A 25,460-nucleotide genomic window follows, 5' to 3' on the forward strand; every position below is an offset into this window, starting at 1 on the left:
CACAGATTTCTTCTTAATTTAATTGCTTTATTTCACTATAACATTGGACCAATATAGTGTTACATCTTAATATTGACTTCCTGCCAACAGCAGTTTTTGTAATATTTCACAATTATATCTATGTCCATTAGACTACGCTTTTGTAACTTCAGATGACATGCTTGCTAAACAACAAACGTGCATGTGATAATCACCTATCTTTTTATTTACCACTTACTATATATATGCAGACTGAAACTTTGAATGCAGATTTTTGTTTGCAATGGAGAATGAAAAACTGTTGTACATTAACCAAGATAAGAGAGTGAGACCTCTGTACACCACCAGAGATATCACTGCGAGACCGCTGCACACTAAGAGATAAGAAACGAGAGATTGAGACCATTGCACACGTACAGCACTAACGTATCCAAGTCTGTTGGTTATGAATATTGTCTGCCAGTATTAAGTACATCATACTGCTGTTCTTGCATATTAAATTAGAATATCTAGTTAGTTGTTGGTGCCTTCATAAATCGTTAAGGGTTATTAGGGTTTAGGTCTACTCTGATAACCATTTAGAAGGTGTTTGGGCCCTTTTCTTCTCCCAGAGTTACTGCAAAACCCACACATAGTTCCTCACAAGTTTTTTAAGTCTCCCAGCCCACCTAACTGCAACACCACCGCAGGTATCTCATTTAAGATGCAAATGCATACGTCGTCATTGTTGCAAGGTGTGCAATACTTGCCTGAAGATCTGAACACAAAGGACTATTCTGAAGAAGTAAAGTACCGTGTGGTAACCACACTGCCCCTATATTTGACGTGGTTGCAGGGCAGTTTCAGTTACAATGCATATTTTTTAGCTGCTCAGAACACACTAGTGCCGATTTAATGATTTTTGGTACTTTCCAACTTGTGTGCGTTATTTTCTACCTACAACACATTTTATGGCTTTTCAAAGTTAAAGTCAAATACATGGATTTTTATTTTTATTCTTTTTACACAAATGCTTTATTGTAAGTATTACTTTGTATGTGGTCAAGAATCAGAAGCCAGTGTTACCCTGACTTTACCAAGCTGGCTGCTCCAAATGTTTTATTCTTTAATAAGAAATGTTTCTCTTGAATGAAAGCTTGTCCTTCTGTCAACACAACTAGCCCAGTTTTCTAAGCAACTAGAGGATACTTTAAGCACTTGTGTCTAAATTGGCACTGGAAGTATAAACACTTCATTCACAAGCTTAAAGCAAAACTGCAAAGAAATATAGAATATTGTTAAATGTCTTCTGCAAAGATTAAATAAATTAAAGACTATTAAAAGGAACACTATAGGGTCAGGAACACAAACATGCATTCCTGACCCTATAGTAAAAAAAAACACCCATTTAGGTGGCTTGCCCCCCATTAACCCCCTCAGAATGGGTTAAAACACCTTATTTTCAACTCTACAGGGCTCTGCCGGCGCTGGCCCCGCCCCCTTTGTGACATCAAAATTGCCACTTTTTTGCTAACCCAATGCTTTGGATTGGCTAAAATAAGCAAGGGCGCAGGGGCAAATGCCGTTTTGGACAATCAGCACCTCCTCATAGAGATGCATTGAATCAATACAACTCCATGAGAACAATTCAGAGTCCCCATGCAGAGCGTGGGGACGCTGAACGGAAGGGCTGTCTACTGTGCAGCACTGAGCCATGAAGCTCCTCCAGTGGCCATCTGAGGAGTGGCCACTTGGAGGTGTCCCTAGGGGAAATGTCAACACTGCCTTTTCTCTGAATAGGCTGTGTTTGCATGAAAATGCCTGACGGGAGCTATTCTACTCACCAGAACAACTACATTAAGCTGTAGTTGTTCTGGTGACTATAGTGTCCCTTTAAGCATTACTCAGTGAATTGTTACAATGTAGTCCATCAGGTGCTTAAACGAGCACTCCAAGCACCATAAACACTATAGTGTGCCCCTTGAGCTGGAAGCTCTCCACTGGAGCGAAGCCTGGTAATGCAGGGTGGAGCTCATTGGCTGACAGCGATCAGCTGATGCTCTCCAGCTTTCCTGGAGGCTGTAGAGAGGGAGGAAGCGGGACATGGTGGGCACAATGTAAGTACAGCAAAAAATTCTAAATACAGCACCATAACCACTAGCGCTGTGGTGGTTATGGTGCTTGGAGTGTTCCTTTAAGCAAGTCTCCAACATAAATATGTAATAGCACATCCTTTTTTTTGGGGGGGGGGGGGGGAGGGGGGGGAGGGATGTTTTGTAATCTAAATCAAGGCTCAAACTGTCAAGTCCTAAACCTAACTGGGCATATACATTGTATTTGTCCAACGCAAACAATCTTCTGCAACACAATCTGCCAAATCTCATCATGGGGCTGTTTGTGGACTTCATGATGACAATGGCTAAGGAAGTCAGAAAAAAAAAAAAAAAAAAACACATTTGCAAGCAATTTGGCTAGGACAATGTGTAGAGTGGACCTATTGTGCAGAACATGATTTAAAATGTAATTAAAGTCTAATTTCAATACATTCCTAATTTCACTGTTATCTACACTTTCTGTACATATAGGGAAGAGACCTAGAGCAAGTTCCTCTCCTCTGCTATAAATCCATGTTTTGCAGGCATGCAGGCTGTTTATTTTAGCCTTTCAACTATTCTGTGAGTGTTGCGGTACTTCTATCAGATGAGGGTAGGTGGCAGGTGCACTAGCTGCAAAAAAAAACAAAATACATAAAAAGAATTTCCACCAGGCAATGTCACAGTTACCATCTGGTGGGAAGAAGAAAAGGAAGTGGGAGTTGCCACATTTATAATAAGCTGCTGCTTTCAAAAAGCAATGAAGATCCCCAGAGGCTGTGATGAGTCCATGGCACACTAGGTAGGGATGAATTGCCACTCACCAGTGGCTAGTGTGCAAGCAGAAGGTTTGAGCCTTGTTATAGATCATTAAAACATAATTTAAATAAAACACATTTCACTATTTACACTCCCCCTGGACTACATTGACTATTTAGGGGCATAAAACACCCACTGCAACCTCTGCAGGGGACATGGCAGTGCATGTGAGCAAATGTGTCAAACCCATCTTGTCTAACGCTTTGCTTGGAATCCCAAAAACCTTTAACAAGTGGCCAAGTATTAAGGGACATCACAATTGGAGTAACAGGAGGACTCGAACCCACTGCAGATGTCCCACTTCTGGTCAATTACCCCTCGCAGTTGTAGAAGCTAAACGCAATTTGAAAATTGCATGCTCTTTATAAAGATAGAATGTTATTTTTACATTCTGAACATATGCAGGTAAAATTTGCATAATTCCCAATGACATTTTCTGATAAAAAAAAAAAAAAATACCTTTTAATTGATGCAACATTAACGTTTGAATAGATTTTTAGATTATATGGCATCTGATGTATTGCAATGCTTATTTTGAGAGATTTAAACAGGTTTGGCAATTGTTGCAAGTAAGGATGCATTCAGTCACTATATAGGGAAAGGCAGGACATCATAAAGCATATAAAATGCACTTATCGTGCCTTACATTGTCGCAAGGAGTGTTACGATTCCAGCTATACATTGTGCTAATTAGGTTGCTTGCAAATGTATAGACTTCTCTCAGAATTTTCTGAATATTTGATCATATCCAATAAATTCTTGCATAGAGTGCATGTCAAAGGTTGACTGACAGGTGAAGAGGAGGAGAACCTTAAAGTATTCCTGCTTGTCTTCACAGCAACTGCAATGTACATGTCGTGTGGGACTTCAATTGCTGTGAAAACGTGCCTTGCAAGCGAGTCTACAGATTGCAAATATCACTTTTTTTCACGCATTAAAAGGCTGGCAAATACAGTGAGGGTAGTTGGGCAGAAGTGAAAGCACAAGTACTGCTAAGGTAGGAGTATTGTATCAATGGGACTGGGGGAATAACTAATGTAATATATCATTTATATTTCTGCCAAGTTATGTATGAATTGCTGAATGAGGTTTGACCTGTTTGTGAGCACGTCATGTATGGATGACATATACTCTGACATATACAATATGTTTTCAAAAGAAACCTTTATTTCTGTGTTAATCACTTCCTCCGATTCACAACCATTTAAGCTTGGAAAGGAAGCAAAATGCCCTGCAGCTGTAGTTGATGTAAGTCAAAACACTGTAGTCCCATTAATGTAGCCCAAGATGATGTTTTATGGTAGGCTCTGAAGGTCTAGGTTTTAAACTCACCGATATGGTGAAGCTAAATACACAAAAAAAAACATGAAATAAACCACAGAATCTCAGTTATAACACTGGCTATAGTAGCTATAGTAAATAGATCTATCAAAAGTTAAACAGTATTGTAGTCTCTATAATTGCCTATATACTCTAAAATAAAAGCATGGGCTATGATCCATAGAGCTGATCACTGCTCCTTTTGGATCAAGCTGGGAACTCAGAGAGAGCTGTGGAGACAGGATTTCTCAAGTTTGTTTGTTTTTTGTTTTAATAAAATTGTATGGTTTTATAGGTCTATTAAAAAAACTTTCTGCAAATCTTCCTGGTCAATTATCTACAAAGCTGTAAGCAGCTTAAGTGCCAATTCAGACCTCAACCAAGAGCATATTAGCACGCACACACACACAAAAAACAAACACTACCTGAACGCAAACTCAAAATCCCATAAATTCATTATTGCTTTATCTGCATTACTCGGGGAAGACTAGGCCATCTTTGTCTGCAAAACAAAATTCTTGCAAAACGAGAGGAGATGGAAGGTTCCTGACGAAAGATTTTGCTTTGTCCAACGACATGGCCAGGTTAGCTCTTACCCCATTCTGTCCCATCGCCTGAGCTCCTGGCTTCCCCCGCACCCTCTCCATCTTCTGCAGTCACTAGAAAGTCAAACTCTTTCAGAGCTTCCTCTGTGTCATCTGCCAGCTCAGCAGCTAAACCTTCATTGCCAATCTGTACAAAAGAAACATCGCTTGTTACTACAGGCAAATCCCCATATCCACTTGCTAAAATGGGTTATTTTAAGGAGCCTTAGAAGATTTAAAACATTTTTGTGTGTGCATGCTGTTCCCTTAATGCATACCGTATTTACTCAACTCTAATACGCACCTCAATTTTTGAAACCTGGAAGCTGAAACTGTTTTTATTGGCAAATGTAATGCAAAAAAGATACTACTATACAACATTGTGCTACAATAAAAATGTTTATTGCCATATACTATAGTAACAATGATGTTATTACAATTTTAGTGTTACGTGTCAAATCTATTCTTTCTTAAGCCCTCTTTCAGGAATGAAATTCGCCAGTGTGAAATGCACCTGAATGATCCAGAAAATTTAGAATTTTGTCCAGAATCTTATGTGCATTAACATTTTGGAAACTTTATCAGATTTAAGTAAACACAGTATTTTGTATATATATTTGGAGTGCTGACCAGATTCCTATTGGGTTGAACACCCCACTCCTCCACACCAGGTGCCCCATTGGAAGTAACCACAGGAAAGCATATATTTGAGAAGAGCCTCTCGAAGCATTTTAAACAGCAAGTGTTTTTTGGTTTGTGTTTATTATTATATTCCCTTTTTATATAAATATGTGTTTCAAAAATGATACCATATAAGACTCAAGGAGCAAATATTCTCTGTCGAAGTTGAAGCAGAGTTGTTACAAATGCAGAGAGGATACAAAGGAAATACAATCAGGCACAAACATGTTATTTGACACACTGTAAATCCCCTCTGCGTGAGTCAATGACAGCTAACTATGATTCAGCACAAGGAACATGAAACATGGACAGGGCCGGCATGCTTTTCTAGAGCAATAGAGCATGACCACGCATAACCACTTTTGACAAACATATTAAGTTGCAGAAACAAAAAACATGTTCATGTTCTCTGGGCCTTCATCCAAATCCCAGCCCTAAACTTACACACAACTCTGTCTCCAAGTATAGAAAGAACAAACTCCGATTCCCTGGGCCGGCGGTTTTATTTTGGGATGCAGCTGCTAATATAGGAGAACGATCATGCATACTACAAACTAGGCTTACTTTATGCTTTTTGTTTATACGTTGCTGGTCCTTGCCGTCTGTGACATCCTCTATTATGTCGCCTTCATCCTCTTCATCACTGTCATCAGCATTTTCTAAGAAATTAAAAGTTTCAAGGACATCACCCGAGTTCCTACAGAAAAAAAAGGAAAATTAAATGGCAGGGATTACACAGTATAACACAAAATGAGGTTATATTCTGTTCTGTGTATAACTTTCTTTAAATAATGAGAATTTGGACCCAAGACTATATCTAAATAGAGGGAGGGACTCTTTAAACTGAGCCAACTTATCTGTGTGCTCGGTAAAACCTGTATCGTTTTAAATTCAATGGATCCTGGTCACAATTCTCTATGTAAGGTTTGTAGTTTGGATGTTATACTAACCTTTTGTTTTCCTGTCCCTTTTGCTTAATTGAAGGAGAATCCCCACCATTGAGGATTTGTTCTAAGTTCTTCTTTTCAACTGAGCCATTTGGCTCTGAGCCGGACAGTCCGAGCAAGGAGCGTACCCTTTGTGACCGAACATCCAATATCGTGTCTGTGTACCCAACTTCTTGAAGGTACCTAAAATGAACATCACAAAATGCTGAGCAATTCTAAAGCCAATGTTGACTTTTTAGTCAGTGAACAGTTTTACAAAATTCTTCCCACACAAATGATCAGCTTGACCAAAAAACATTTTCAATGGGAAAAGCATGGCATTGGGATGGAAGCACACTAAATCATATAACAGATTTCAAACCCAAGCAAACATGGAAGGAGTAGTATTAACATTTATTTTCTGTCCTATAAGATAAATGAAGGGTAGATGATGGATAGGTGGAGAATAGGCAAGTGGGAAAACGTTTAACTGCAATGCTCAGCACAACCCTATGCACATCCCTTCCTAAACACTTGCCTTAATTTAAAATGATGTCGAAGATAAGCACTGCTTCACAAACAAATCAGAGTTTCTCCCATTCATAACCAAATATTCAACTTCGAGTGTGCAAGAGTTTGACAGTTCTTCCTGTCCCTAACCCAATATTTAAATGAGAGTGCAATTGGGTTCCTCCCGTCCCTAAATCAATATTCAAATGAGAAAATGCAATGGGGCTCAGACCGTTTCTCCCAACCCAGGAGGGGCCCCCAGTTGATGTTGGGCCCCCCCAATTATTTGCATACTTGGAGAATTGTAGGAGTCACAGCTCAACAACAGCATCAATATTAGATATATTTAAAATCCAAGAGGGGGAAAACAAATACAGAAAAAAAGAGCCAAACCAAAAGAACTACTGACACACTAAAATATATCGTTTAGCCTAACAGATGTTCATGGCAAGGATTTACAAATATCCTGTATATTGTAGTGTGCAAGTATTCACTAAAAATCTTCGAAATACTCAGACATGTACACAACTAGGTACACAGATTTTTGAATTAGTCTGAATTTCTGTTTATTTTGAAGTAATACTAACTAGTGGTTTAGAACAAGGGAACATGAGTCAATGAAAGGCCTGGTCTTGCTCAATTCGTTCAGCCCTTTTTGGTAGCATGCCAACAGAAGTGTTACTAGACTGAAACCGAATCTCCCACACAAGTCCTTACTTATTTACTTACTGTCTTAACAGCTGCCGGCCTTGTTTCCAGGTCAGCTGACTATTTTGAGGCCCTGGGGGAATCTCTGATTCTTTGGTTTCTTCTGGAAGGCAAGAGGATACAATCAACATCAATCCCCCCTAAAAACACAAGTTTAGCCTGTTCTTCACATTAACCACTTGAAATGTATTTTCAACCAACAGGGAACACCTGGTTTCACATTACCTACTTACTAATTAAGAAAATGTTGGACAAAGCCAACATTGATAATGCGGAAGTGTTAACTGCATTACCCATGTGGCTAAGAAGAGGGTGGTCTCCACATGCCTGGGAAATTTCTGGTTTCTGTCAAACTGCTCCCAAGTGGTGTGACATAAACTAGGGACAACACTTAGCAACAAAACCACTACACAGTGCCTACAGTGTCCCTTTAAACGAACGCTCACTCATACTAGGACAAACGTGCTGGTTAAAGCTAGCCAACTGAATATCAGATATGTACATACAGAGACTTGCATAAACACGGATAGTACTCATGTGCGTCCGTTTTCTGCAAATTGTTCTGAATGCTTTGGAGAAGTTGAAAAGGGTGCCTGAAAATGGTAGGGTATAATAAGCATCCAAATGGCAACATATTTCCACCTTTGCTAACTCTATGTACTGCAGTATATGATGTTGAGACTTAGGTCTGTGGGAGTTGCTGCTCTCTCTTTATACTGCCTCTCTTGGCAAACGCATTAACTCCTTTGGATTCCGCTACCATCTGTATGCCGACGAAGCGCAGATTTATCTCTCCTCCCCTGATCTCTGCCGCACGGTCCTGCAACGTGTCACTGCTTGCATTTTTTCCCTCCCGCTTTCTGAAACTTAATCTCTATAAAACTGAGCTTCTTATTTTCCCTCTTCATAATGCTGATCCTCCTTCGCTTTCCCTGCAAGTTGATGGCACTTGCAAGGTTGTTGTCTTGGCGTTATATCTTTGATCCTGGCCTCACCTTTGCGCTACATATCTACTATGTTGCTAAAACCTGTCGATTAACCTTAAAAATATTGCCCGCATTGCTGCCAAGGAGCTTGTTCATGCTCTGGTAATCTCTGGCATGAACTACTGTAATTCTCTCCTAGTTGGTCTCCCCAAAAGCCAAACTGCCCCGCTACAATCTGTAATGAATGCTGCCGCCAGGCTGATCTTTCTCACCCGTCACTCCTCCCATACCTTGCCCCTCTGTCGATCCTTCCACTGGCTTCCTGTATCCTATACTAACCCTTACCTATAAAGCTCTAACCAACATTAGCCCCTCTTCCATTTCTTCCCTGATTCATAGATGCCCCTTCTCTGTCTCTCCGATCTGTCGGTGACCTTCTCCTGTCCGCTGCTTGCACCCTTACTGCTAACTCGCGCTTGCAGGACTTCTCACGGACGGCTCCCTTTTTTTTTTGAACAGCCTGCCTACCCCCATCAGACTCTACCCCCTAGTGTTCGATTGTTCAAGAAGTCCCTCAAAACACATCTGTTTAGAAATGCTTATGGACTTCCAGAGTAACTTATCTATACTTATCCAAATCTTACTCTCCTAAAGAGCCATACCCCACTCTTCCATCCAGCTCTGCTACTTTTCCACCTTGTTTGGTGGCTGTCACCCTTGCTGCCCTGTTTTGTATTTGAAACCCCACCTCCTCTAGACTCTAAGCTCATTTAAGCAGGGTCCTCATCTAAATATTGTTCCTGTGTCACTGTGTAATTGTCTCATTTATTGTAAATTTTCCCCCCTTTCATAACATTGTAAAGCCCTGTGGAATTAGTTGGCGCTATATAAATACCATTAATAATATTAATACTAATAAATAAAATAATAATAATAAGTTGTAGTTCAGATGTTAGAAGTCTACAATTGAAGTAATTAAACTACGACTCCAGGAAAACCATTAAATTGTTACTCCAATCACCATGACCACTGCTACTTTTAGAAGTGGTTATGGTGGTAGGAATCTGTGGTGTGCAGCATTTTAGCTTGAAACACCCCACACCAAGAGATATTTGCACTTGTGCGCTGGGGATAGTTACATCATCAGAACACATGACTTAGGCAGCTCAGAACAGAGTTCCCAAAATAAATGTTGTGCTAAAATGACACCTGTTCTCAACCAAACAAGTTGGCAACAGGTGTAATGAGCTTCTCTCATCCAGGTAGAATGCAAGGGGAAGCCTTACTTCTCTGTTCCCTCCCTCCTTTGCCAGTCACCCACCTCCCCAACCCCAAAAAACACTCCCAATCTCTCTCCCCTCACCAGCTCAGAGCGCACACGCATGCGCTATGAGCCAGTCCAATCAAATACAATCATAAATGTTATGAGAAAGCTTAGCCCTGTAGGAAATTAAAAGTAATCACTTTTTAAAAAATATATTTTTCTCTTTTTACATATATATTTTTAATACACCAGCTAAAAAAAAAAAAACATTAAAGGGACACTATAGTCACCAGAAACAACTACAGCTTAATGTATTTGTGCTGGTGAGTATAGTCAGTCCCTGCTGGCTTTTTTTGTTTTAAACACCGCATTTTCTATGAAAAGGCAGTGTTTACATTACAGCCTAGAGACACCTCCAGTGGCCACTCCTCAGATGGTCACCGGAGGTGCTGCATAGTGCGCAGCACTGACGTTCAACTTCTCCACACTCTGCCTCCTTGACAATCTCAGCTAATCCAATGCTGTCAGCCAAAGTTGCAGATGGGTGTAGGGGTGGGGCAGGTGCCGGTCGACTGGAAATAAGGCAAGTTTTAAACCTAAGAGGGCCAGCAACCTAAAGGGTGATTTCCAACACTATTAGGTCAGGAATACATGTCTGTGCCCCTGACCCTATAGTGTTCCTTTAAAAACAAAAAAAGGTTAATGGAGGGCACTTTAAAAGGAACACCCCATTTGTCCCCTTTCTTAAACTATGGGAGGTTTTGTAACGTCTTTAATTATAATATCTATTTCCATGTAACCTACTAAATATAAAAGATATCATACTTTTATACAACATGCTAGGTGTAAGCAAATGTATATCTGTACAGATGACATGCAGCTCAAATAGGGCATTATGCAATTAAGTATGAAAATGGGTTGGAGAAACCCTTTACTGGTCAACAGACGTGTACCGAAGTTTTAAGACACATTAATTGTTAAAGCAATTTAATGCTACAATTTGGTTAAACACTAATTACCAGGTTCATATGCTGGCATCTTCATGTCTCCTTGGATCAGTTCTGTTCCATATTTTAATTTATGATATTTTGCCCTGGAAAAAAAAAATATATATTAATGTATATACAGTAAGAAACTGCATAATTCAGATGAAGTGGTGAGAGAGAAAGATGAACCATATGAGTCTATTGATCACGACTTTTAAAAAATCTTAAAACAGGTTAAACATTTCTCAGAACCATCTGTATATTATAACTTGCTACTATTTGCTTTTAATTTACCGTACTTGTTTCAGAAATGTTTTATTCCAAATATTCATTTAATTCTACTTCTATTTAATACCATGAATAGTAAAGCCTACAACAGAGTATTTACAGTGGAGAAAATTCCATCATAAGCACATGTTATGGCTAGGAATAGCCAAAGTGTTATAGGAACATTTGAAGAACCATAACCACTACAACCCGCTGCAGTTACGGTGCCAAGAGTGCGCTGGCACTGTCCCACAATAGGTTGTTTGATAACATGTGATAAAAGCTGATAAAAATGTTTTCAGCCGTAAAGATGATCTGAGATCTCATTGGTCATGCTTTTGTCACTGGGACTATTTTTTTGCCTTGCATTATATACACAACACAGAATTCAAATGTTATGGCATGCAACTATACATCCACAGCAGTTTTGTAATAAAGCATTTGGGTACTTTATCTGCTTGACGGGATATTGAAAATCATGCTGGTCACTTACCTCTCTTGCTTTAATGCATATTCTAACATTTTTATCCTTCGTACTAAATCTTTCTTCAAATTTTCTTGACCTTTTCTTTCACCTTGAAGAAAGGCTATCCGCGCCTGAAAGAGAAGAAAACATTGGTCTTAACATTTATTGAGCAGATAGAGGCATGTGCAGTGTTTTATTTATATTAATAACTACAACTAATGGGGAAGCTTCTAAATTATATCACATTTTAACAATGCACTGCAGAGCTCATGGGAGTTAGAGGGAAACTTAAAAAAGGAAAGAAAATACATTTTGATACTGAAATTAGGCTAAACACTACATACCAGGTTCAAGCACTGTAGCAAATGCATGACCAGGATATGTTTAACAGAATGGTAAACCGAAACACATTAGGGAATGGAGTGTGCCATCGTATTTGTAGAGTTAAACAAACACACAAAAGGAGTATCCTCTTTCTCCAAACCTGAAAAAAGTAGTGTAGAATCTAAACCAGAGGTAGCCAAATACAGATCCCTAGGTGGCTAGCAAAGCATAAATGGATTTGGAGATCTACAACAGTTGGAGATCTACGTTAAACCACCTCCGATCTACATAAAAATAATCATAAGGTATCAAATCAAACCTTAAAGGGACACTATAGTCACCAGAACAACTACAGCTTATTTCATGTGTTCTGGTGAGTAGAAGCATTCCCTTCAGGCTTTTTGCAGTAAACAGTTTTTTCCTGAGAAAATGCAGTGTTTACATTACAGTCTATGGATACCTCCACTGGCTATGCCTCAGATGGATGCTAGAGGTGCTTCCTGAGGCAGGGCTGCATAGTGTGACTGACATTCAGTGCCTCTGCGTGGAGACACTGAACTTTCCTTATAGAGATGCACTGATTCAATATATTTCTATGTGGAGATGCTGATTGGCCAGGGCTGAGTTTTGCTTGTGCTGGCTCTGCCCCTGATCTGCCTCCTTGACAAGCTCAGCCAATCCAATGCTTTCTTATGTGAAAAAAAATTGTGATTGGCTCAGATCATAGCTTCTGATGATGTCAGCCAAGTAGGCAGATAAGGTGCAGAGCCAGAAGCAGCAGACTGGAATACAGGTACAATTTTACCATGTTTAGGGGGGTAAGGAAGGCTAGATGGTGTTTTTAACAGTATAGGGTTAAGAATATAGTGTTCCTTTAATCTCATTTCATTATCTATTATTTTAAGAATAGACTAGCAATAAATATAATTTATAAACAAAACACAGGTAATGGATTTTTGTGGAGACACAAATTTCCCACAGATAAAAATAAATCTATAATGTTGTAGATCATGAGCCAAATGTTAACAAGTTGCCTGAAACAGCATAATTCCAAAACTGAACTAAAGTCAGCTCAACGCAGAAGAGCCGTAAAGGTCGAAACAGCTGCCCAAGGCTGGGCATTAGTTCAACCAATTCCAAAACCACACAACAACATAAATCGTGGAGTCATAAAATAGCTTACACAAATATGGTAGGGAAATCTGACAATGTTGAAATGCTGTCTGTGCTTACTGACATATTTTACATGGTAATATAGGACTTTAGAGAGCTGCCATGGCATGTTTGTATTTATAGTATGTGGATGCTGTACTGCTGTATTTGCACGCTCAAATCTTTGGTGGTAAATTTCAGTACTATAAGCCTGCCTCCCTAGTCACACCACCTGCATTTAAAAAACACTTTCCTTTTAGTGTATGTACACAGCTCAGCCACTTATTGAGCAGAACAACTGGAATCCAATCAGCATGCACTAGAAAAGCAAACAGGATGAATATGTCTGCCTACAAGTTTGCATCTCTCTCTCCATTAATGCTTTTAGTAATTATCAATGAGAATATCGGTAAGGACAAATTTATACAATATAAAAAAAACAAAAAAAACACACCTTTTAGATATTTAACCCATCTTTTCAACTCCCACCCCACTCCCCCCAATTTACTTTGAAATCTCACTTTAATAATTAACCCTGAATGAGATTATTTGAACTGCTCTTTGAGTACAACCTATTTATCCCATAATCTCTTGTAGGATAAAATCAATCCCCATTTACCACTATGAAAGTGTCCCGATGGCCTGTTAGCACGGAATGGGTCACTGGGGCACTGGAGGCGGCCGCCCTGGGGGGGGAGGGGGGGGGGGCACTGGAGGCGGCTGGCTGAGGCGCAGCGCGAGGGAGCAATAATCTTCCAGCAATTCTTCTCTGCTCTTTCGCATACTGTTTAGCAATGTCAGGAGCCGGAATATGACTTAACTCCGGCCCCTGCATCACTAAAGAGAGCGTGCAGGGGAGCAAAGAGGAACTGCAGGAAGATTAGAGAGAAGCCACACTGGACCTCAGGGAAAGGATCTACTCCGCTTTTCCTTTTTTACTCGCCCCTTTTCTCCACGCCATGCCTATTTTGCCACAGCTGAATCTTTATGATCTCAGCTAAGCAAATGCTTTCCCATAGGAAATCACTGCGAGGATATTGCGCATGTGCAGCAAAACACTGCGCCAATCAGCATCTCCTCAAAGAGTGAAAGTGGGGTACACATGCTTTACCCCACTCCCTCTAGCATGTACGCTCATTGAGCAGGGCCCTCACCCTCTCTGTTCCTGTGTGTCCAACTTGTCTGGTTACAACTGCATGTCTGTTCGTCCACCCACTGTAAAGTGCTGCGGAATTTGTTGGCGCTAAATAAATACTAACATAATAATAATAATAGAGATGCATTGAATCAATGCCTATCTATGGGGAACAATCAGCGCCTCCATGCATAGCGTGCAGCACTGGACTAGAAATCACCTCTGAAAAGGCAGTGTTTCCATTGAACAGCCTGCAGGGACAGGCTATAGAAACCAGAACCACAACATTAAGCTGCAGTGGTTCTGGTGACACAGTGTCTCTTTAAAAAATTGCATTTTTCTTGTGGAAAATTAAACTTGTTTAAAAATAACTGGCTCCTAGCTTCCAAACACATTTGTCAAGGCCTGGTCTACAGCTATATAAATAATGTAGTCAAAGTTTGAATAGACTAATCCTTTAAAATGGCAATTTACCTCTCATCACATTTTACCGAATGTTAAACAATTGTAGGAAACAATCTATTGCACACTGCTTCTAGTATAAGTATGGGATGGCGAAAACATATGCCAGCACTAGTCTGAACAGGATCGATTTAAATGGAAACCGGAGACAAACTTCATTCAGTTTGCAATGAGTCATATCATACCTTGGCACAATACGCGAGACATACGTACCATTAGAAGAAAAAAGTTATTTTTCTACCTTTAACTACCTATCTCTGAGTAAACAAAAAAAAACAAAAAAAAACCACATTTTACATTTATATAATCAAATTCCACCACAAAGAAAAACAAACTGATATTTAAACATACATATTGTACCTCTGAACAATTCTCTTATACTGCCGGTACAATGAGAAGCAGAGATAAAGCTCCAACTCAACTAAAACGCCAGAAAGAACACAAACAATGTAAAATAGCAAACAAAGGTAGCAGACAAACCAGAGACTTTCACCCTGCATTGTAAGAATACCACGCAGTGCAGACCTTTTTTCTTGACCTTTATAAAGCACAATATTCACATTGCTTTATCCTATACATTTTGATTGTTAAACACTGGTTAGGTGTTTGGTTAGGGTGACCCCAATAAACTCATCCACTGTTTGTATAGAACACTGAGGGAAAAAGCTAATTCAGTAACCGTGATCACGTCACTTTTGAAAGGTAGAAGATTAAAGACGACGCCACACAACTAAAAGCACTTCAGCTTGCTAAATAAAGGTCTTCAGATATTAACTGCCTGTACATGCAGGCATATTTTATTCCAGTGTTGATTTCTAGAGAAATGAAGACATTCTGTTCTGCTACATCCCCTGTTAGAACTAGGTTACCAATACCTCGTTCTGCAGGGTTTTTTGTTGTTTTGGGGTCAAATTAGGGAGTGATTTGCTGAAACCATACCAGATTGGTGACAGCAAAGCAGAACTAGTCCAACAGTGGCAACCCAATTGCACAAGTAAAACAAACCAAGCAATCTCAATTCAACTGCCAGCTTCTCTCATTGTATAGGCTTCATGTGTGCGGTTACAGTGGAAAATAAATGAGAGTAGTTTTATCAGTTGCTAATTCATGGTAAACATTTGGCACAATTTGTTTTAGAACTTGGTTTTGGTTCTCATCTGTTTCTAATGCAACCTGTAAGCTTGTTTGAGCACCTCATCTACCTATTGTTCCTGTGTCTCATGTATTCTAAGTTTCCCCCCCTTTCATAATATTGTAAAGCGGTGTGGAATTAGTTGGCGCTATATAAATACTATAATAATAATAATAATAATAATCCAACCATCTTTTTTTTTTTCAGCACTACAACACATATTTCAATCCTTTGATCTCTATTGCCAACAATTCTGTTTCACTTCTCTTTGTTTCCTCCCATGTGTTGCATGTACTGAAAAAAAGCAATGCAGTCAGTCTTATTCACTCAGATGTGAACTAGCCGAAATTCATAAGGAATTCTAAATTTTAGAGCTGGAAAAATGTCAAACTAAGCCATGTTTTCAGTTTGGCTTTTTTTGTCGTAAAAAAAAAAAAATTAACTCTGAATTTCTTACAATATGCACTTTAAAAGGAACACTATATTTACCCAGACCACTTCATCTCAATAAAGAGGCCTGGGTTCAGTGTGCCCGTCCCTTTCATCCTGAAATGTAAAACACTGCAGGGTTAACGCCTCCTCTAGCGGTGGTCATACAGACAACCATTAGAGGCGCTTCCACGGCACAGTAACACTTGGTCATGTGATGAAGAAGCCCCATTGAAAATCATATCCCATTTTCCCCATTGGAAAGTTTAAATTCTCAAGCAACACTTGTCGGGCCTAAGAACTCAATGGGCACTCCTCCATGACGTTGGCAGGGGAGTAGAGAACATCACTCAGGAAGCTTCAAGGCTGGAAAAAGGTAAGTAAAACGTAGATTGTTTTCTTTTAAAGGGACAGGAACACTATTGTGTTAGGAATACAAATTTGTATTCCCAACGCTATAGTGTTGCTTTAATAAATCTTGGCAATGCTATATTCATTTTTATAGTCAAATTGTAAAGTGCCACAGCAATGCACCAGGTGCGATGCTAGGTAGCACCTTTAGCCCAGGGTAAATTTAAGAGCTTCGTCCTCATATATTGACTTGAAGTTAAACTATAGTGTCAGGAAAGCAAAGTTTTTTTTCCTAGAACTATAGCTCCCATCTGTCACACCCTTCCACCCCCATGGTGCAGAAGGGGTTAAAAAAAAAAACCAAAAACCCCTTCTGTCACTTACCTGATTCCAGTGTTGATGTCCCTCGGTACTTGTTCAGACTCTGCCTCTACTCCTCCCCTGCCGACATCAGCCGGCAGGTTAGACATAATGCACATGTGCACCGATGGCCGCATTCGCATTGGGACTTCCCCCACAGGAAAGCATTATACAATAATGCATAGCACGAGGACATCCAGCGTCAGTTAAGTAATTAAAAGTCGCCTGACGACCTGGAAGTTCCTGTAGTGGCGGTCTGGTAGACAACCACTAGAGGTGGTCGTCAACCATTACCTGCCAGGTAATGCAATCATTACCTGAAAGGTAATTATTTAAATTTATTAAAAACTGCAATATATACAATTGCAGGGTTAAGGGACCTGGGAAACTGCACCCAGACCACTTCAAAGAGTCTGGGTGCCTATAGTGTTCCTTTAATCCAAACTCAAAATCCCGCCCCATGTCCAATCCACAACTCTAACATTTTCAATAAACTAGTGAGTTGAAAACTGAAGTCCACTTTAGGAAATATTTGTCAATCTGAGACTCTAGCGGAGTTGGACAAGTTTTTCAAATTTGCCATTTGTGGGCCTGAAGTTCAGATCACAATTCAATGTTTAGTGAACAAACCCTTTCAAATGTTTGAATAAAATCCGAAGAACCATATGAACTACTAATTTTCTAAATAATAAACACATACAGAAGTATCATACAAATATATGTGTTCACATTAAGATACAAATACCTTTGTGTGGAAGAAAAATAACTACCGGTAAATGCAACTTACGCACAAACACACACACTAGCAACAACCTAAATTTAGACTGCCACTGCCTGATGCTGAATATGTTGATGGATATAATGAAAGAAGTCACTGTGACATTATCACTGGCTGTTATGGACTACACAAGTGACATACAGCAAACCTACTACAAATACACGTGCCCTTTGGAATCTCCCTCCTTTGCAAACGCAATGTTGCAGATCTGGCTTTAAGTGAGCACGCAACAAGAAACCTGACCACCACGCACAGCACAGGCAGAGTACTAAACGGCAATTGAGAAGCTATTAATAAATAAGAGTCAGTTCCGATACATAATGAGTAGAGAGCTGCTGTAGTGACAGCAATCTATTTCATAATTAATAAATAAAAAGACGACGTTTATAGAGTGGATCCTTTGGGGCCTATTTCAAAGCATGAGCCTGGAGTGGCTTCTCAAATAGCCACAACGTTAATAAGACAGGAGAAAAATATATATATTACACACATATTTGACACTCCAAGCACCTCATTTAGCTGGAAGTACAATAACAGTTTCTCCAAGTGAAATTTACAGACTCTAAAAGCTTACTCCTCCTGTTACGCTACAAAATCACTTGCAATCACACAGGTCCCCACAAATAAGACACTAAACTTGGCATTTGACATTTTTAGGTGGTTGGATATTTAAGTGGGGAATTCTCAGACTAAGAGTATGCAAGCTCATTTGTTTCTCTGGTCCATCTTACCAGAGATGCTTTTTAAAGATGTCCTTTTGACTGTCCATTGAAATGAATGAAAGGTTATTTTGGAATGATACAACTTTATATCATGACAAATAAGGTACAGAGAATGAGCTACAAGAGCTGGATGTTCTCCTACTTAGTTTGCAGATGTGATTGCTATGAGACATGATGTTTTCCCCCAAAAAATAAAAATAAATCTTCTGTTAAGACCAAACTCAGATCACAGTTAATAAAGTTCACATATTCTGGGTCCGATCAGTTATACCGTTCTGGTGATCCTGATAATCATTAGGCTGCAACCCTTTGTTCTTGACAAAGAAGAATAGCCAACATGTGTACTTTGATTGTAAAACGGACTGAGACCCTTTGCAAGCCCCAATTGAAAAGCCTTAAATGGACACTATAGGTATCCAGACCACTTCAGCTCAATGAAATGCTATGGGTGCAGTGTCCCTGTTCCATTAACCTTGCAATGTAGAACATTGCAGTTTAAGAGAAACGTCAATGTTTACATTGCAGTGTTTAGATTGCCTCTAGTGACCCTCTCCTCACACGAGTTCATCAGCTCTGGAATCAGATAAGTGTTTTAAAAGGTTCCAGGGGGGCAGAGGGACACTACAATGTTAGGAATATGGCTTTGTATTCCTAACACTATAATGTTCCTTTAATATTTGTGGAGTGGAAGCCTGAAGAGATGCTCTGCTGATAGATCTACAGAAACCATTTATATAATTAAAACGTATCTACTAGTACTGGGAAAAAAAACAAACGGCAAGCATTCCATTTACATTTCATAATTATAAATAAAGAATACATGTGCCAAGAATTGCTTGCATGTCCAAAGAGCCAAAATGAACTTCTGAAAAGGATAACACCGCAGGATAGACAAGTGGGGAATAGAAAGCTCTGTCTAAATAACAAAACAAAAAAATGGTCTTAAAAACTGAATGATGACATCACAGGATGCCGTACGGCAATTACTTGAGCAGAGTTTGAGTGAATACATAAGCTCTTAGCAACAAAGAAACCTAGATAACCGATTCCCTTTACAATTAGAAAACCAATGTCTGATAGCATCTCCCATTGAGATGTCCAACGATTCTCATCTGTTAACAATATGCAGCATGCTTTTCTTGTTTATTGCTAAAGGTGTGAAACGGTCACATGATATTTCATAGAATCAACAGGTCCTCAGGCAAGCCAACAATTTCTCCACAGCAGCACGTAAACCCGAGTAAAGTTCCTCTCCACCATATTACCCAGGATTGAATATTTGCACAAATATTACATTTCATAACGAGTGCAATAACTATCACCTCAATTACATGTAAAATGTTAGACCTTTTTAAAAGTATTGGCCAAAGTCACCAACAGCTAAAATATTAATAAGATAAGATCCAGATATTTGAATAAATTACTTGTTTTGTTACTTTTATCCATTCTATTCTAACCTCAATATATCAGCTATACTTGTGCATTCAGATTCAGACAAATTGTGATTCCACTGAATCTTGGCTGATTGGCCGTCGGTTCAAATTCCAAATCCCCAGCAAGTCCCATGGACATCTTTATAAACAAACAACTAGTGCCATGGCCGAATGTTCGGTGTTCAGAGTTTGGCCCATGGAGCCCAAATGAGTGACGATGTATAGGCCACAGATGACTAATAGCTAGGGGACAGCCACTTAATGTTAATTTTATTGTGAGATTTGGTGATCCATAAAGGGGAAAAAGGAAGAGCAGAAGATTCTATAGTGTATGAAAGTATGTATTTAAAGGGTTACTCCAGACTCCTTGCCCACTTCTGCTTTCTGAAGTGGTCATGGAGGAAGTAATCTGTATGTGCAGCGTTACAGCATGAAAGAAGAATTAAAAAGAAGCTGATTCGATACAAACAAAAGAAATCATAAATATATGCAGCATTGCATAACATTAAATTAGTAATGGGAGTAGTGCAGAACAGCAGGGCCTCAGCAAGACAATCTAGATTTAGAACAAACTGGAAGAATTTTAAACTAAGCTCATTTGCCTTGTCTGGACATTATCTGTAAAGTTGACCAGTGATTCATTCATCAGTATGTGAAGGTCTGCCGAGTAAAGAACAATTCTACACTAGAACTTGACAGAAACCCATAACAAGCCTCCTACTTCCTGAGCATTTTACTCAACTGTGTATAGACCTCCGTGGATGCACCTTCTGTCTATCTAGATCAGGCATAGGCAACCTTTGGTACTGCATGTTTCGGACTACACCTCCCATGATTCTTTGCCAGCATTATGTGTGTAAGAACATTATGAGGGATGTAGTTCACAACATCTGGAGTGCCGAAGGTTGCCTATCCCTAAACACACCCTTCTAACCTCTAATTTTAATTCTCCAATCTCCATAAGTCAACAGCTAAATGGATGCATAGAACAGATATTTCAATCTAATGGTTTCCTCTGCTCAGCTTAGTACCGTGGACAAACATACAGCCAGTCACCAACGAACACGGTTTTCTGGGTTCAGATATTTGCTAATACAATGCGCTTACACCAATGACAGTCAGATTTGTCAGATGCACTTCAAAATACCTGTATGATGAATTTAAATGTAAAAAGTGTGACTCAAGAAGGAAGGTCCAGATTTAGAAACCACACATACTAGCTCTTCAGTAACTATATCAAAATTGTACAGTTACAATAGTTTGTCAGGGGAAATACCCAGGTAAAAACATGCAAAGACCTCTGGATGTAAAAGAGCTGCTTTAAAAGGAATACTCCAAGAACCATAACCACTACAACACACTGAAGTAGTCATAGTGCCAGACGTTCCGTGGCAACCTCCCCCCTCATGTAAGGAGTCAAACCACTAACAGACTGACCTATTTCCTGGTGTCAGCTGTAAGTTCATTGCTTGAGCTTCTTTTAGGTCATTGGCTGAAAACAACAAATTAGCTGGCGCTGCATGGTCTGGTTAGCTCAGGAAAGCCAACAGAAGCTCTAAGCAGGGCATTTTAGATGCCCACAGTGGAAGTGACTGGCGTCTGGCAGACTAGGTAATTATTTACTGGGGAGGGGGGCTCAATTTCAATTTATTTATTTTTATTCGAATATATAAATATGTTTTTGTTAATTTTATTTTTAGTGCCAACATTTCTATACACAATGTTACATTCAAGGCAAGAGAACTCCTGGCACCAAAAACACTATAGCACAAGGTATTAGCTAAAGCTGCTGTCACTAGGATCTCTTCCTTAAAAGGAGCATTATAGTGTTACAAATACTAACACTGTAGTGCTGGACTACCAAATTAGGTGTCCGGTCACCCCTCGGTAAGGAGTTAAAAGGCAGCTTGCTTACCTTTCCTCCATTGCTGTGGTGGGTTCGCCATGGCTGAGCTCAATCCTAAAGATCTCAGCCAATCCAATGCTGTCCCATAGAAAATCATTAGGATGCTATTGCGTACATGCGGCAAAACACTGCGCTGTGTCAATAAGCATCTCCGCTTAGTGATATATTGAAGAGGTGCAAAATACAAACAGGAAGCACCTCTAGTGGCGGTCTCAGGTGAAGTGTTACTAGGCAGCCATGTAAACGCTGTCTTTTTCTCTGAAAAGGGAGCGTTTACGTTGCTGACCATTGCTATAGACACCAGAACCATCCCACCATTAAGCTGTAGTGGTTCTGGTGACTATAGAGTCCCTTTAACCCCTTATGGACCAAACTTCTGGAATAAAAGGGAATCATGACATGTCACACATGTCATGTGTCCTTAAGGGGTTAAGCAACCTACGCCTCAGCCTCTTCTAGCCCTGGAAGTTGTTCTGGTCCCACCGCCCCGGTGCTTTCTTTGTGCTGCCATCTTAAATATTGTAAGATGAAGGCACCCAGAAATACATTTTTGTGCCCTTTCCTGGGCATGTGCATACAATTACATATGCACAGGGGATCTAGCAGCTTCCACTGACCTCAGTGTTTACTCCCAAATTGGCATGAGAGTTAACAATGAGAATCAGTGGGAGGGAGTACAGAAGGAGACTGTCAATGACAAAGGTGAAAGAGACTGTGAAGCCTGATTAAAGCTCCACTGCCAACTTTTGTCCCTACTTTTCCTAAAGTATAACTTGGAATATATGAATAAATTTTTTTTGGGAATATAGGACACAGATTTTTACCCCAAAACATGGGGTCAAATACTGCTTGCCCATATTCCAAAGTTCACCCAGGACGATGCGGGAGTGAAACAAAGTTACTCTGTGTGGGGTCAGGTTTCACCGGGCAGCACTCCAAGATTACAGCATAGTCGATGGTATAGTGGCAATTAATGATGTGCTCGGAGGAGAAGGGGAATTTCCTTTCTCCTTCTTGCCTGGCATCTGCAGACCCTCTTTACCTGGTAAGCAGCTGTAGTCATTACAAGAGAGTGCATGGAGAAGACATCCGCACCATAACCCTGTGTCTTCCTGTACCTCCAGCTGGCTGCAGTTACTCCTGCAACCTCAAAGCCTATGGGCAGCAATAAGAGGTGTTCTAGGGGGTTATTAGAATAGGGATACACATATGGAAGGATGGGAGAAAAGAGGGGAACAAGTAAGGGAAGTGAGTAACGGGAAAGAGAGTGCAAGAACTGACCGAACCCTCTGGATCTACAGAACAGGGAGTACTCGTACTATGCATATGGTTTGGACAGAACTACTAATTTCACCGGCATGCTAAAACTTTTTAAACCATGGATATAGGTGTTTTTTTTTTTCTTTTTCAATTATTTAGCATTGTCTAATAAAATCCAATAAAGCACAATTTTCTAAAGTTAATAACTTAATGCATCTCTTTGCTTACCTTTACTACACAAGGACGGTCATTACTAGCCCTCTTTGGTCAAAATCAACAACAATATGCTAAGACGATGCACAATATAAAAGGTTGTTGAGAATTTGGAAAGCAAACTAGCTCTTCATTCCCTGCAACGTTTTTGGTCAAATAAGCTGTACTTCTGACCAAAGTGGATATAAAGATAACACACTCCGAGATCGTAATACATGCACTGTGCCTGGACATCAACCACTAGAGGTGGATGTAACCATGAAATGTAAACATTGCAGTTTCAAAAACAACAACAAAAACTAAATTTCACATTGCAGGGTTAAAATAATGTAACCACTGCACACTGCAGTGGTCCTTAAATGAAAGAGATACATTTTTATTCGTGAAAATTTTAGTAAATGCATTTTTGCAACAATTAATTATATAGAGGGAAAATATGCATTTTGAAATGCAGTTTCCTTTTAAACTTTATTTTATTAAACCCCTTGGCTCTGTCAGACGTACCCCACGTTAAAATGGGGAATACATATTGCAAGTTCACACCTTTGTCTAAAACTACATCAGTACATTAGTTGACTAAGCTCAGATTGTATACAGACTCATTGCACTCAGTCATACTGAGTGGAAACACCATGAGATAGAAGTCATCTAGGACTATAAATCTTACAGTAAATATTGATCACCAGACATTTAGAACTTTTAAATTTTTATGAGTCATTCCCAAGTAAAAAGAAATAGATAGTGAATATTCAATTTATTCCATTATCACAGCACCAAAGCATAGGAAAAATAAAAACATTGAAAGGTGTGTATTTGGCAGTTGATTTTCAAAGCTCAATATCGGACTTATAGCAAAACCACTTCTATCAGGTAATAGTTACACATCTACCTTGCATCGAAACAATTTGCCACCAGCTGGCAGTAAAAGGCACAAGGTTAACGTTAATGGATTGGCATTCCAGACATTTTTGGCATACATTTTGGATTTGATCACCTTATATTTGTTAGAACAGGAAAGTAAAATTATACTGGACACTGCTTATCAGCTCTAATTACATTCTTGCAAGTGACATCAGGAGATGAGATCATATTTATTTAGAGGAAGTGAGTGTGACACACTTTTCCTAAATCATGTACCCAAAATAAAAACTTGACAAAAATGTCTACAAAAGGAATGCGTGCTTGAACTTTACCACTAAACCCTTGTAAAGAGGAATGATAAAGAGAGACACACAATACAGGTGTGTGATGACAGAACATGAAATGGCAACTATAGGTGTGTTTTTGGCCAATATATTGTTCATATACAATGTATTCTGTTAAAGTAACACTCCAATCACCATAACCAATACAAAGTGCTGTAATGGTTATGGTGCCAGGAGTTCCGTCAATCTAAGGGCTGTAATTTCTAGGAGAGGAAAAAATAAATAAAATTGGTTTGTTACGATCACGTACTACCTTTTATCAAACATACATAGGTATAAATTTTGTACTAGATCTGGCGAAGTTTTGAGCCAGTAACTGATTGAGTCTGACTGGTGGATGTAGCTTCCCAGCCATAAAGTCCAACAGAAAACCTCTCAAATCAGGGTTTTTTGTTGTTTTTAAAGGGACAGTCATTCTTAATGAAGTGAAATGCAGTCTTATCGATGAAAATAGTGAGGTTTCTGAAAATACACAATTGCTTACATAGTTCAATTGTAATGCCACTAGCAGCTGTCAATCAGACATCCGCTCTTGGGACTTTGGACTAAAACAGATTAAGTTACAGAACCTATTTGAAGTCCGGTATCAGCATGTAAAGTATGAAGTTGTTGGGCACTGCATTGCTATGTATGTCCATAATGTTTTTTTTTCTATGAGAATCTTTTGAATGGACAGAAGTCATCAAGTTTGTTGAATTCAGTGAGGGTGGACCACGCTGCAGTAAAGGGGTCTTTCTTGGTGCTTGAAAAAAAAAGACAAGTTTAATAGTAATCTTAAAGTTTGTTTTTTTGTTTGAAAATGGAGGAGGACAGTCTAAAATGATTAAGGAACACAGGGGACAAAAAAAAAGTGACGACTTTTAAAAAGTGTCTCTTTAAATACTTTAGTGCTTCATACTTTGTGACAATTTTTTTTGCATTATACTGCTCCGACTCCACAGTGAATTACTTTGTTTACATAAAAATCTATACAATTTTCTTTTCAACAAACAAGCTTTATTTTCAGTTAGCCAAAATATTATCTACGACCATCACTGCATAAGAACCCTTTAGCTTGGCATTGTAACACACAATTTAATTATGTCAATTG

The 25,460-nt window shown here is 39.3% G+C and overlaps 1 protein-coding gene across 2 annotated transcripts in view; it reads right to left on the reverse strand.

Moving 5' to 3' along the window:
• Positions 1–25,460, reverse strand: part of STRN3 (striatin 3) — a 54,622-nt gene that overhangs the window by 25,044 nt on the left and 4,118 nt on the right. For both annotated transcript variants that reach the window (XM_063439724.1, XM_063439723.1), the window contains exons 2-7: positions 11,536–11,639; positions 10,809–10,882; positions 7,621–7,702; positions 6,406–6,585; positions 6,020–6,152; positions 4,787–4,922 (exon numbers count right to left, since the gene is read on the reverse strand). In XM_063439724.1, coding sequence (XP_063295794.1) covers positions 4,787–4,922; positions 6,020–6,152; positions 6,406–6,585; positions 7,621–7,702; positions 10,809–10,882; positions 11,536–11,639 — 709 coding nt within the window. The remainder of the gene's footprint in view (positions 1–4,786; positions 4,923–6,019; positions 6,153–6,405; positions 6,586–7,620; positions 7,703–10,808; positions 10,883–11,535; positions 11,640–25,460) is intronic.

The sequence above is a fragment of the Pelobates fuscus genome, chromosome 13, assembly GCF_036172605.1.
Source record: "Pelobates fuscus isolate aPelFus1 chromosome 13, aPelFus1.pri, whole genome shotgun sequence".
NCBI classification, from domain to species: Eukaryota; Metazoa; Chordata; class Amphibia; order Anura; family Pelobatidae; genus Pelobates; species Pelobates fuscus.